The sequence below is a fragment of the Rhipicephalus microplus genome, chromosome 7 (assembly GCF_043290135.1).
Source record: "Rhipicephalus microplus isolate Deutch F79 chromosome 7, USDA_Rmic, whole genome shotgun sequence".
NCBI classification, from domain to species: Eukaryota; Metazoa; Arthropoda; class Arachnida; order Ixodida; family Ixodidae; genus Rhipicephalus; species Rhipicephalus microplus.
In genome coordinates, this window is record NC_134706.1 from 9,871,193 (window position 1) to 9,884,977 (window position 13,785).

Sequence of the window (13,785 nt, forward strand, 5' to 3'; positions counted from 1 at the left end):
GGAGGTTAACCAGGGCTGAGCCCCGGTAGGCTACTCTGCAATGGGGAAAGGAAGAGGGGGAAGGAAAGTTATAGAGGAGGAGAAAAAAAGTCACTGACTGGCTCGACGCGTAACAGTTTCACCATCACAAACGATGAAACAGGCCGGTGTCTTTGAGAAAACGCAACAGTGCTTTCGTTGCCTTTCGGAAATCCAATGGGCAGTGCCATGGTCCCAATATACTCTCCCGACAGTAAAATCACACAGATTTTACAAAAGGAAAGTGGTATGCAAATGAGTGGTTGGTGCAAAAAAAAGTGTCAGTTGTAAATTTAGCACTCGGCTTGTGTACTGTGTTCCTGCGCCCTATTTTTTTTGCGCTGTGTTTCCTCAGTTGATTATGTACGAACTCGTTCAAATCAATGCCTTTCTCATTTACATTATTTTTCTCCCATATTTTTTCCCTCCCCCCCTCCCCCCACGTGCTCCATTCTCCGTAACGATAGGCAAGAAAACGCCACGCTCTTTTTTAACGAGTGCCGCCCACGACACCAGCGATTGCGACATCAGCCACTCTTTAAAGCTTATTCACCAAATGACGACAAAGAGCCTTTGACAGAGATTTTTCCAGATTGAGACTTTATTCCTGCTCATTCAACCTCTCCCTGCATTAGTTGAGATTGAAAATGATTTAATTTAAAGGAAGAAATTGGCAACTGGGTGTCAGACGAACATTTGTCTTCGAATTCGCGTGCGATATTTTTTTGCTTGTTGAATTGTCAATTTTTTTTTCATCAGAAGAGGAGGATCCCTTTTAATACGTTTCAAAAGTTGTTCTTTAAAGTTTCGGTGGTTACTAAGTACGTGCCACGGTAGTGTACTAAATTTGAAGACGGTGTTGTCATAACTGCCACTAAAGTGTGCGCCTGAATTCACTATAGCGGCTGCTATCAAAGCAGGCAATATGTCTGGACTAGGCGCCCTTAAGCCGTTCTTCACTCTTTATTGCGAGAACACACACACACAAAAAAGGCTTCGCGCTCTCCTTCCGAATCCGACTCAAAGCCGTCATCGATTTGTGCTGCACGTCCTGAATGTGTCACTGCGTCTACCATAGAGTCGTTCGTGTCTTAAAAAGAAATAAGCTGCAAGCAACAACTCAAACAGCTGAACACAGGACAACACAGAGATTAAATAATAACTAAGGTGCAAGTTCCTGAGCAATTGGGAAGTTTTTAGTCGGGGCCTACTTTCTGTCGCGCAAGCGGGCCGTGCGCAGGCCGACGGTGTGCGCTCCGCAGACACCGTTGCCTCGGCAAGATGGCCGCCCCCACGGCTCGGCGCAGTTTGCAGACGACTAGGTTTGCTTGAAGCAGGTGTGTGTTCTCCACGCAAGTCCTTGTGCGCGTATTCTTGCTGGCGCGAACACTATTTCTATGTACCCCAAACGGTCGTGCTCAAGAAATAGAAGTATAGAGAATCCGAGTCTTCCTTGGCCACGACCCTGGGAGAAGAAAGCTAAATGTCAAACGATTGGGACGACGCAGTGATTCCGATGTGACAGCCTTTAAGGTGACATCTCGCGAACTTGTATGGGTGATAGTACGGACGTCCGCTCGGCTACAAGTGTTTTAAAAACTGACTAGACTGTCTTTTAAGTGGTAGTACGTGATGTAGGTCACTAGGACGGGTGGACCATGTGGAATGTATTGATAGCTTTTATCTATGCGTTTGGGATTATCAAGTAGGTGGCTCCGATCTTTGCCTTTGTTTGGACTGTGCCGATATCATTACTCCCAAGCTACGAAGTCACTCTGAATAAGGGGCGTGGTTTACGGCTCTCAGTGTCGTACGTCAGTACACAAAATCGAGTTTTGTCTGACCACTGTCATCATATTTCAGCAGTAATTTTTACACGTATACAGCTCGATTGTTAATGAGGTTCGAAGTATAGCACTTTTGACAAGAAGCAGGCACAGGAACCAAACTAAGTATTGCGTCCTGCGAGTGAACGAGAACACCAGGGGAGTGGGAGACTGACATCGCTGTGTTTTCCCTGTGTTTTCTCTGTGTCATAGCTATGAATAAAGGTGGCATATTCCGGGACACGTAATATTTACTATGTACTACTAAGAACGTGCCCAGGCTGTCATCGCTGTTTTTTTTTTGTTTTATTTAAACTCGACTTAAGCTATTCATTGTTGAAGCGGGCTTTCTTACATGTCTAGTCTTGTCACGGAGATGCACGCTTTACAGGAGTGAGCAAAAATGGGGGGAACGTGGCAAGTGGGTTTGAGATTACTCAAGCACGATTCTTTGCGTTGCTTAAATTCTTAAAAAAAAAATGAATGGACGATAAAAGCTCATACAGCTAAGAAATTCGTGATTATAAGACACCAGTATTCACAAACTTTTCGTTTCTTACATTGTTTGGGAATACATACGTTTAAAACCTTACAAACTGTGGTCAAATTAGCGGGTGAAAAAAGACAGCAACTTAAATGCAACTAAACTGGCCCGCATGCCTGCAAAATAAAAAGGAAAAGTGACAGCAACCAATATTTCACATAAGCATCGCATAAATGAAATTCATACACATGTAAAGTGAATGAAAACCAGCAGATAATGAGGCCAATATAGGTATAGGCGACGTTAATTACAGTGTTTTAAACGTATTTCAGAAAATTTTAATATAAATGGCAAGAAAGTACAGTTGACTAAAAGACAACTTGCCGGTGGCAGAGACCAAACATGTTGCCTTCGAATCTGAAGATTGGTTGTTCTGATTTAGGTTGAGCAAAAAAAAAAAAAGGCAGAAAGAAAACAAGTCTTCGAAAATTCATTCTTTCATTTCATACACATATAAGGTAAATGTTATAGCAAGACACAAAGGAAATACACGCATTCACATGAAAAGTCCGCCGTATGAAGCTTGAAATTGACAAATATAACTATTGGCTCACAAACTCGGTGTCAAATTTGATCTGGGCATCTCTTTCATCTTGCCAGTGGCAACAATTCAAACAATGCGCTCCGATTGCTACACTACTGGCTCAAGCATGACGTTCCCGATGCCGCCAATTCTTTGCGTAATAGAGGGAAAATGCAACTGGGTTTTCCTGTTTAATGTGGCCTTGAGATAGAATACTTTTCAGCTTCCACTGCTTATTAAGAGGCCTTACACGTGACCATTGGTGCTTAACATTTGAAAATAATTCATGAACATTGCGAAAGTTTCTGTGCGATATTGTTTAATAAGCAATAAAACACTAGTGACTTAAATAATGCCCAATCTGTTGCCCACTCGCCCCCCTTTCAAGTCTTAAGAGGAAGGGGGGGGGGTGAATTCTGCCCTTCACATTTCCTTATTAGGGAATGAGGTGCTGCGAGGAACCTTCGCCCCCCCTCCCCCCGCCCGTTTTCGAAGATACACCCTGTGCACACTTATAGATGTGACACACTGTTATTTTACGCACTTACTGTGAATGGGCACGCAGCAACAACAAGTACGCCTACACGCCCCCCCCCCCCCCCCCCCCCATGAAGAAACCGTCATCGTCTGTTTGTGAAGGTTTCCTTTTGTAGACATACATACGTTTTGATTTATGAAGGTATACTTAAACCCTTTCCCGCGCCCTTATTTTAGACGTTAAGAACAAAATGAATTAGTGTGTTCACTTGTGACTTGCCTCTTGTGCTGTCTGTTATGTGTGGTGTGCCTAAGGGCAATAACAAAAAAGTACTCGTCTGAAAGTGTGGCTAGTAGAAACAAAAGTTTTCTGATCTCTCTTGTGCCAGCCATAGCGGCCGCTTCAAGTGTGCTTGCTCCCTGTCCTTCCTCATTTATTCCTCCTCCTTCTCCTCCTCCTAAAGTGTGCTTGAAGGTCTAGATGGCTCTTAGGTAAGCTAGTTGGCTCATGAACATTGCTACGGCTAATGTTAAGCTGCCTTCAGTAACACCTTTTGGAAATAAGCTACCTTGAGCCTCACATGGAATCGCAGAGCTTCTTGTTTCAGGATTTTGACTCCTGTCGTACGCTGTGGTATGCTGTGACCATATGATTTCATTGCATGCACTCGTAGGCAGGCCCGTGTGCTCAGATTTGGGCGCACGTTAAATAAATTTTTGTAGCCCTCCACTACGGCGTCTCTCATAATCATATGGTGGTTTTCGGATGTTAAACCCCACACATAACTCGTAGGCTGGCGTAACGAAGGCTAAACTGTGAACAGCATAGCCATCAGTTGTATACTGAGCGTATGATATCACACCAAAAAGAAGCCTTTTTTCTCTTTTTCTTCGTGCGAATTGATAATGATATTAAGTTCGGATCACTTAAGGGGTCCGGGTTGTTGTATACTGCCGTCCCTTGGTGTAGCGCAGGTAAAACCATAAAAATGGAAAAAAATAGGAAGGAAGTGGAAGGTAGAAAAAGAAAGAAAAAAATAGGAAGGAAGGAAAAAGCGAAAAAAAAAAGAAATAATTAGATAAACAGAGAGCAAGGCATAAAGAATAGATAAAGAAAAGACGGGGGAAAATCCAGAAAATAAAAAAAAATGTAAGATGGAAATCGAAGCTGCAGCGATCGTTTGAGGCAGCTGCATCAGCAAACCATCAATAGCGTTATCTGAAAAAATAATCGGTGTTTTTAAATTCGGCACTTGATGGTCCGGGATGAGCACGTGGTTTCTTGCAGTCTCTTTTCAATTTTTGTTTTGTATTTATGTTTTTTTTGTTTTTGTGTTTTTCGCAAGTGATCTTATCGTCTTTTTTGTAACATATATGTGTGCGTCGTAGTAGTAATAAATTTAGTTGAAAGTCGGCGCTCAGCCTCGTCTATTGTGTTGGTTGTCGGAAGTTTTTTTTTTTTTTCGCTGAGAAGTTTAATGAAAGATGGAGAAAACTGAAAAGAAAGAAAAAAAGGCTGCCCTGCTCCGCAGTTCTTTCAGGCTTGCCACCGCTTGGGCAAAGATGCCTTATTTTTCTTTTATTCTTTGCGGTAGCGGTTTTCTAACGTTGTTGTCACTTGCTTACAAACCTTCTTTTGCTAGGCTTTGGCTTTTGCTTATGGTGGATTAGCGAATGTCCGGTTCTGGATGTTTTAATCCGTTTTGTACCAACCACCTTTTTGCCATAGTCCTTTTTGCCGTCTCACTCTTGCTAACTGTTTCGTGCTTTTCACGCATCTTATAAATAAATAAATAAATAAATAAATAAATAAATAAATAAATAAATAAATAAATAAATAAATAAATAAATAAATATTTTTGTTTGCAATTCATTACAGATGAAGCTAATGAACCTAATTGATAGTTATGCCAGCCAGCCAGCCCAGTCACTGGAGAACAATTTGCCATTTTTCATTTCTGTTCTCATTGTTCGCCAGCCTTACTCCCCCTGTATTTCCAATGAGGAAACCACTTGACAGCCTGCTCTTTATCCTTTTTGCTCTTCATTTTGTTTCTCGCGCTGTTCTGCCACAACGTGTTTAAACGCCATTCGTGCCACGTCTCTCCGGTCTAGTGTACATAGCCAAGGATGGACGAGAACCTGAGTCGCGGCTACATCCAGCTGGGCCGCCAGCGCGTCGTGCTACAGCAACCGGGGGGCCCCTTGGCTGCAGGGCACGAGCGTCCTCCGGAGGACCGCTGCAGTTGCGTCTACCTGGCCCTGGTGCTGGCCGGGGTGGGATTCCTGCTTCCTTACAACAGCTTCATCACGGCCGTCGACTACTTCCAGGACAAGTACCCGCGAACCACCATCGTCTTCGACATGAACCTCGTGAGTACCTCGCGACGCGATATGGTGCGTCACAGAAAGACTTGGCGTTTGCGTGGTTAAAAACTTTACCTTCTTGTTTGCTTGCGTGTTTGCGCAAATCGGGCAAGTGCTAGCGAGACATTTCCAACTATTTTTAAAGAAAGGTTACGACACTTTTTGAGAGAAAAAAAGAACTCTCAGAATAAGACCCCCCCCCCCCAAAAAAAAAAAAAAAATTGCCTCGTATTTGCTTGCTTCACTGCAAATGTCGTCGAAAGACACTAGTCTTCTGCCGGAACTTGTGCAGAACCCAGGGCCACAGCCAGGTGGCAGCACCATATCGTCAGCAGAAAGCTTTTTTTGTGCATAGCGTGACATTTTCAGCGTAGTGTAAGAAACACTTGGGTATTTGGAATTACGCATCTGAGTATTTTCTAGCAAAGGAACACACCACTTAACACTTACGTTTTGATGTTGCACCTCAGATATGCGTACTATTTGTTTTATTTTTATCGACAATGTTAACAAGTATGAACACAGTCACCAGTTCAAGATGACTGGGTGTTCGGCAAATACTTAATCTTTTGCCGGATGGCTGACTCGTGTGACAGACAGACAAACCAAAAGTCTGCACTCAAGTATCCCAATAAAGATTATCGCCTTAATATCGTATTTAGTACTATCAAGTTACTAGGCATGTCCTCAGTCTTGAATGCATGGCCGTGGCATACTGTCACCGCAGGTGTACATTCTGACGGCTTTCCTGGCGGTGGTAGTGAACAACCTGCTGGTGGAGACGCTCCCCCTGCAAGTGCGCATCACGTTCGGCTACCTGCTTTCCTTCGCCACGCTGCTCTTCGTGGCGCTCGTGGAGGTGCACTGGGAGAGCTTCGAGCACGACGTGGGCTACACGGCGAACCTCGTCGCCATCGCCATCGTCGCTCTAGGATGCACGGGTACGTCACTGCGCAGCTTCGTGACTTTACTGGAAGCGATACTTGAAGTCGTTGGTGTTAATGCATTGTGCGAAAACAACAGCGCTGAAAAAGGAGTTACAAGGAAGATGAAAGACACGACACACATTCTGAACCCTAAAATAAACATTTCTTACAAGGCGAATTAACACACTCAAGAATAATAATGGGGTGGAGCACATTTGGCCAGTATTCTGAGAAGATCAATGGGAGTTTAGCCTTGTCCGTCAACAGGAAGGTATACATATAACAGCTGCATGTTACTGGTACTTACCTACGGAGTAAAAATGTGGAGGCTGACAAAGAGGGTTCAACTTAAATTAAGGACGACGGAGAGAGCAATTGAAAGAAAAATTATACGTGCAACCTTAAGAGACAGAAAGAGAAAAGAGTGGGTCCGGAAACAGATGCGTGTAAAGGGCATCGTAATCGGAATCAAGAAGAACTAGACATGGGCAGGACGGGCTAAATGCTCGTGATTCTTGCGATCGACTGAATTCCAAGGGAAGGAAAACGAGCGATGGGTAGACAGTTAGGTAGGCAGAAGAAATTAAGAACTTTGTGAGTGTGTCGTTACAGCGAACAGATGACAGTGTTAACTGGCGGAGCACGGGAGACGTCTTTGCCGAGTGGGCTAGCCAGGCTGACAATATTGATGTCATGCAAAGGCGTATAAAACAGCCGCCCTGGTCACATGACAAGTCGTTGCATAAGTGTAGCCGAGTATCCGGGGTCAATAAAAATACTGAGCCATACCAAAGAGGTGCATGTGCGTCATAAACCCGAAAAAACAAACAAACCAAGAACGTATATGACAGACCAAAATATACACATTTTAGTGCAGCAGGGTTAAACACAGGTAACTTTTTTCTTTCGCTAGATCCACCGATTGTTTGCTCATACAATGTTCCCCCTTCTGCTATTCAATCTGAACAGTTTCCGTTACCGCTCAGCTACACTTGTCCGAGTGAATAAACAAACGCACTGACCTTGCTAAATGTGTGCACTTAATGTATCTTCTCCTACAGTGCAGCAGTCGAGCTTCTACGGGTACACCAGTATGCTGCCTTCCCGGTACACGCAAGCTGTGATGACAGGAGAAAGTGAGTGGTTCTATGTAAGAAAGAAAGGGGGCGCTACGGGGCGCTTCTTCCATTTCCGTCGAAGGTGATCCTTGACTACACACTTTATGGAGCTTCCTATTAATGCACTTGAAGGAAGTTTAGCACTACACACCGTTTCACAAGCTGCATGCAGCGCTTCCAAATGTAGAGATTTCTTGTCCGAGTAGGTTTGTAGGAGTACAGCAAACAGTCCACCAAATGTTTTAGCCAATCTAACAATGTTTTAGAAAAAAGAAAAAAAAATGCGACCGTCTAGCCTGTAACCAACCGGAGACAATGAACCAGGTTTGTCTGCACTGCTGGGAATTGGTACAGTTTTGGGTTTTTTAGAGAGGAGATAAATAAAACTCTGTTAGGCCCTCACGGAATCGGGAATTTAGCATCAGAGAATGAGGACAGATTACCATTTGACTTAATGATGATGACGGCCATGCACAGTATATGGCACTCTCGAAAAAGTGGATTTAGCTGTGACCCTGGTAGACCAGGAAGGAAGTATTCTAAAGAAAGTACGAAAAGGTTTATAGAGGTAGAAAAACCAAATGAATGTGCTCCTTTATTGTTAGAAAGGGCTTACTATGAAGGAGTTTGAAATCGCAATGTTCTTTATCAGTGCTTGACGGCTGCGGTAGCGTTTGTTGGGTAGTGCATGTCGTGTCGTGTTTGTTGTGTCAGTTTTGTTGCGTACTGTAATATAAGTCATTCATTTGCGTGGGTGTGAAGTACAATCGGAAATAAAGAAAAAAAAAGGTGTATGATGGAGCTTTTAGATAGTGTGCTGAGTAGCGAGGGGTCACTGATTGCAATATCCGATTGGGTGCTTCAGAATTTTTTCATCTAGTTTATTTTTATTTGCGCTTTTCTTATATGTATACATATACATATGTGGAACATGATGGTGACGGCGATCAGAAAAAAATCATTAGACTATGCAAATAATTGCTATCGCAACAAAAGAGCAGTATGAATGATTGTATCAGCATCCAAGAATGCACTATCCACTGAACTTCTCTGAAATCTCAACATGGAGTCACTTAATACGGTTTGTAAATACTGAGGTGTGACATTAGTCACGAAGTACTTAATAATAACATACGCTTTCGCTCATCACATCTATGAAAAGCCAGAGGTCACACTCGACAGGCGGAACAACTAAATCATATTAACATGTGGGGTTGAAGTTTGAAGTAAGACGAAAACTCGTCTGGTTGGGGTGATACATGGTTGAAGGTAAAAAAAAAAAAACACGGAAGCACTGCGCTGGTCAAAGTAAAAGGTTAAAAACACACAGATAAAGACGTTTTGGCTCCCACTTGGGAGCCTTGTTCACAAGTGAAATAAAACATCTGTGCCGCAAGTGAGCACGCGTCAGGCGGTAACACAATAAACTGGGAGAAGGCACGTGTTTTCGCCAGAGAAAAAAGGACTGTCACGGCGTCTTTATCTTGAGTCGCCAGTTATGCACACCACTCCCCGCACTTTAAACAGGAACGATAGTAATCTACCCTCAGTGTATGCGTTCTGCCTGCGTGATTTATTGAAAGGTACATAAGGCTAACTGCCTGACACATGTTTTCATTTCAATTGGAAACGAGGTTCCCGTGTTGGGGCTGACACGTCTTTTCCTGTGTGTCGCTTCGGTCGGTGCAGTGCCTCCCGATTTTTTACCTTCAAATATGTGGGGGCTTACGTCCCAAAACCAAGATACGATTTTGACAGAGGCCGTAGAGGAGGGCTCCGGAAATTTAGACCGGTTGGTGTTCTTTAACTTGCACCAAGATCGCGCAGTAAAGCGGCCTCTACCGTTTCACGTCCATCGAAGTGTGGCCGCCATCGCTGGGATCGAACCAGCGACCTTCGGGTCACTGGCAGCTGAGCATGATGAGAATTGATGATGAGCATGATGATGAGCATGATGATGAGCAGCTGAGCATGATGATGTCCAACGAGGAATTTGTTGAACAATTGCCAAACTTTCTTCATTGACCAGCTGTATATACTTTCCTGGTGTTCTGCCCATTCAGTGTGTATACTTCAGTGTGTATACTCAATGTGTATACTTTATTTGTGTTATATTTAATGTGACTAAATGTGATTTAGTGTGACTTAATGTATTGTACTTTATCTTGTGTTGTACTCACTCCTGCAATATCTTGCTGCGCAAGATGCAGTATTTGTAAATAAATAAAATAAAATAAATGATGAAGCACGCCAATGTGGCTTACACTTGAGATAGTCTAAAAGATTGAACTCACTGATGTGGTTTGAAACGGGGAGAGCCCTGAGAGCGCTGTGGTTCTCAGGTGCCGCCGGCGTTCTGGTGTCGGCCAATCGCATCCTGACCAAGGCGCTACTTCGAGACGAGAGGCTCAACACGCTACTCTTCTTCCTCGTCTCGGTCACCGTGGTCATGCTCTGCTTCGTCATCCACCTGGTGCTGCATCGAACCAGGCAAGAAAGATTTCATGTTTATCAAGTGAGAACGCTGCGAATTCGATGAAGTAAAGATTGCGCCGACTTTGAGCAGTAGGTTTTTAAGATTAAGGCCACAACGAGAACATGAAAACCATTGCTCCGAGCGCCACTTTCTGATATTGCAATCATGGAAAGGTGCACTTATGGGGATTTCTAAAGAGGGCACGTGCCTAGTATACTTTGGTGTAGCTCTGCTACGCTTGAAGACACAAGTTCGAATCCCAGCCACAGCGGTGGCAATTCAACAGGGATGAAAATGCAAAGGTTCTCGTGCATTTTCGGAGTCAAGCCTTCTAAGACTCTCTGAAGATTGTATATAATAATTTCCACAACAAGGTTTAGGACAGCCAAATATGCGGCAAGTGAGCACTGACCAAAAAGAGTGACGGGTAATTTCTTTTTTTAATAGAGTGTCTAATAAGCTTTGAGGAAAAAAGAAAAAGAAAAGTGTGCATGCATAACATTCACTAGCCCAAATATATTTTAAAAAATTGATTATCTTTTTGTTCTTATTTGAATTGATCTCTAAGGCTATCAAACTGGAGCACATTATTAGAGCATTAGACTTTACTTTTCTTTTCTTTACTAACAAATTTAACATACTCTAACAAAGATTTACAAACTATCTATTGCTTAACCTTTTTGATATTATGAACACATTTTTATTGTGTGCCAAGGCACCGCTGTTTTCATGCCCGATCCCGCATGGTTGGTTTCGTCAGGATGAAAGGGTCAATCAATCAATCAATCAATCAATCAATCAATCAATCAATCAATCAATCAATCAATCAATCAATCAACCAACCAACCAATCAATTAATCAAGCAATCAATCAATCAACCATTCAATTAACCATTCAATCAATCCACCAACCAATCAGTCAACCTGCTCCGAATGCGCTTGATCCTCGTGTTCGTGCCTCGTTTCCCGTGATGCTCCTGTTTTATTTCTTTTTTTGTGTGTGGGTGGAGTCCTGAAGAAAAACAAATATTGACGAACGCGTGCGCCTATCATCCGAAATCCAACATACTCAGACTTCCTTCCCCCAGGAATTATCATTTACCAGCATGCTCATGTTTCATTTTTTATCACTGAGCTTCATATATCTCACGTTACGCTCTCTCCTTGTTTTTGTTTTTTTCACTGAATGATAGTAAGACATGGTTACTAGCCTAAGCAGACAGGGCTAGGGAGGGACATGGGACAACGCTTTAATTCAACCAATTTCGTTAGGAAATCAACATGAAACCGCATAAAATAAATAACCTCCTCGAATGTTAACCACCCGATCGCGTTATGATTGTGCGAAATAATGAAAAACCGAGCGTCATCCTCCTCTTGAACATACAAGTTCCTGTACGATGCGGCCAAAGGATATCTTCGATTCTTCTACAATAGATAAAGGTTCGAAGATAGGAAATGCACAAGAATACCCTTGACATTGGCGGTCGTTCTTTTGTTGGTCATTATTTCGCTGCGTTTCAAGTAAGCCAGTGCCTTTTAGACGAACTATCCACCTTCTTAGCAACCACATTTTTGTGGGGATCTAGGTGCCCGAGCAAGGTGTCAAAGCGTACTCAGACGGCGGGAACATATGCACAACCGAGGTGGCGAGGAGATGCAGCTGTGAAGAGAAAGGGATAAGGTGGTGCATGTACAAACAAAGGGTATTCATATGTAGAAATCACACTTCAAATTAAAAAAAAAGGTGATATTCATTCGAGGCTTCAAGACTTAAATGAGGTTGTTTTACGATAAGGTTCATGTAAATTCGCAACGCTGATTAGAGTAATAGCGAAACGCTAGTAGGGGGTCTAAGGGAGCAAGTAAATAGGCGAAACATTAATTTGCATAAGAAATCACAACATTATTCGAAGGAAACTCTAATTAAGAAAAGGAAACAAGAGCATATATAAGATTTCATTGGGATTCAAGATGACGTGGTGCATAAACCATACGCAGGATAGCACATACATCACTCTAGTCATACGACGCTGTTTCCACTGTGTTCAGTCGCACTTAATATGAGTTGCGACACTCTGTCTCTACTCAAAATGGCGCCAACACTGCACAAGGGCGCCTAAGCAGAAAAAAAAAAACTGGTGAGTTAAACTCTCTTGAATAGTGGTACCTTCTGAACCTATTTAGCGTTTGGCAGTGCGAATGATCAGGATTGGGATCACTTCAAACACATCGAGAGTGTTGAAACTCATATTAAGTACGACTGTACTTAATATGAGTTAATAATCATTATGTGAGGACAACAAGTACAAGCGAAACAACAAGCTATGCCTAAAGTTTTGTGCTTACTTATATCTTATTGCACGTCATTGAGCTGATATTTATTCAAGTCTGATACTGTCTGACAATTTAGCGGACGGAAACATCCACACACTCGGTTCTTGCCTTGCGAATAAAAACGCTTCCTGTATTTCGCGTGCCATCTTATCCCATATCTAGCCATTACTTGGCTATCACCAAATATGGCGGGGCACCCACACAGGGTGCAGTGACTTTGCCAAGTGACTGACCACTGATCAACGCATGAGAATCGCGCGCTTTCTGAACGGTCATTCAGACAACACTCCGCCCGGACAGTGTAGCATTGACCATAGGACAAAATATAACACAGAATTTCCACAACGATCTCTACACACTTCATCGCATGCTACTTATTGCACCCAACACTTCAGATTTTGCTCTCTTGTGAACAGAACCCCCTAGGGTATATGTGTCCCCGCCATCTGAGCAGCAAACTGGCTGAAAGTGTGTGCTCTGTCCTACGTGGCTGGTGTCCTCTAGTGTTTTGTAGACAAAAGAAAAATTTCCTATTAGAATTACGTGCAGGGTAGGTAAGCTTTTGTGACGTGCCGGGTCACTGATACGGAAGACTTCTGAAGGGCCCCTAAAGAACCTCTTCGAAGCGAAACTAAAAACAAGTTCATCATTCTTTCGGGGCGTATCTCGTCCTTACGTTGCACTTCATGATGCCAGAACGGTGACGTCATTAGGAGAATAATACCGCAGTCATTGCGAAACACGTGCACGCATGCATAAATTCGCACACAAAGACACACACATGCCAAAAACTCACACTGGGCGCACACAAAGAGCGATCAAAGACACGAAATCACATTTTTCAGAAATAAGGGAAATCAGGTATTTGTTCAGTGCCTTCGCAATCATGTAGCCGCGGACACACTGAAATGGTTAACGACATTGTTTAGGAAAGTATTAAAAGAAAGCCAGTCTAATTAATTTTTTTATTTAGCGAATCAAGAGTTTGTGTCAACAAGAAAGTTGAAGTTATTCATGCGAAGAGCCCATTGCAACTTTGAAATTTTGAAAAACCAGCCTCCGCAAATAACTGCGAAGTACTAAAATACTACCAGATTCATTGGTGAGTATCATGTTCTTGTTAACCTTCACTTGTGGTTAATACCCACTGTGGGGTATTGAGCAATAATTGAGT

General features: G+C 42.9%; 1 protein-coding gene across 1 annotated transcript in view; it reads left to right on the top strand.

The window, feature by feature from the left end:
- The first annotated feature begins 1,240 nt into the window (after nt 1-1,240).
- The window catches only part of Ent3 (equilibrative nucleoside transporter 3), a 152,950-nt gene continuing 140,405 nt past the window's right edge, over nt 1,241-13,785 (top strand). The window contains exons 1-5 of the mRNA XM_075868637.1: nt 1,241-1,355; nt 5,504-5,761; nt 6,483-6,696; nt 7,743-7,817; nt 10,142-10,289. Of these exons, the coding sequence (XP_075724752.1) occupies nt 5,519-5,761; nt 6,483-6,696; nt 7,743-7,817; nt 10,142-10,289 (680 nt within the window). The 5' untranslated portion in view covers nt 1,241-1,355; nt 5,504-5,518. The remainder of the gene's footprint in view (nt 1,356-5,503; nt 5,762-6,482; nt 6,697-7,742; nt 7,818-10,141; nt 10,290-13,785) is intronic.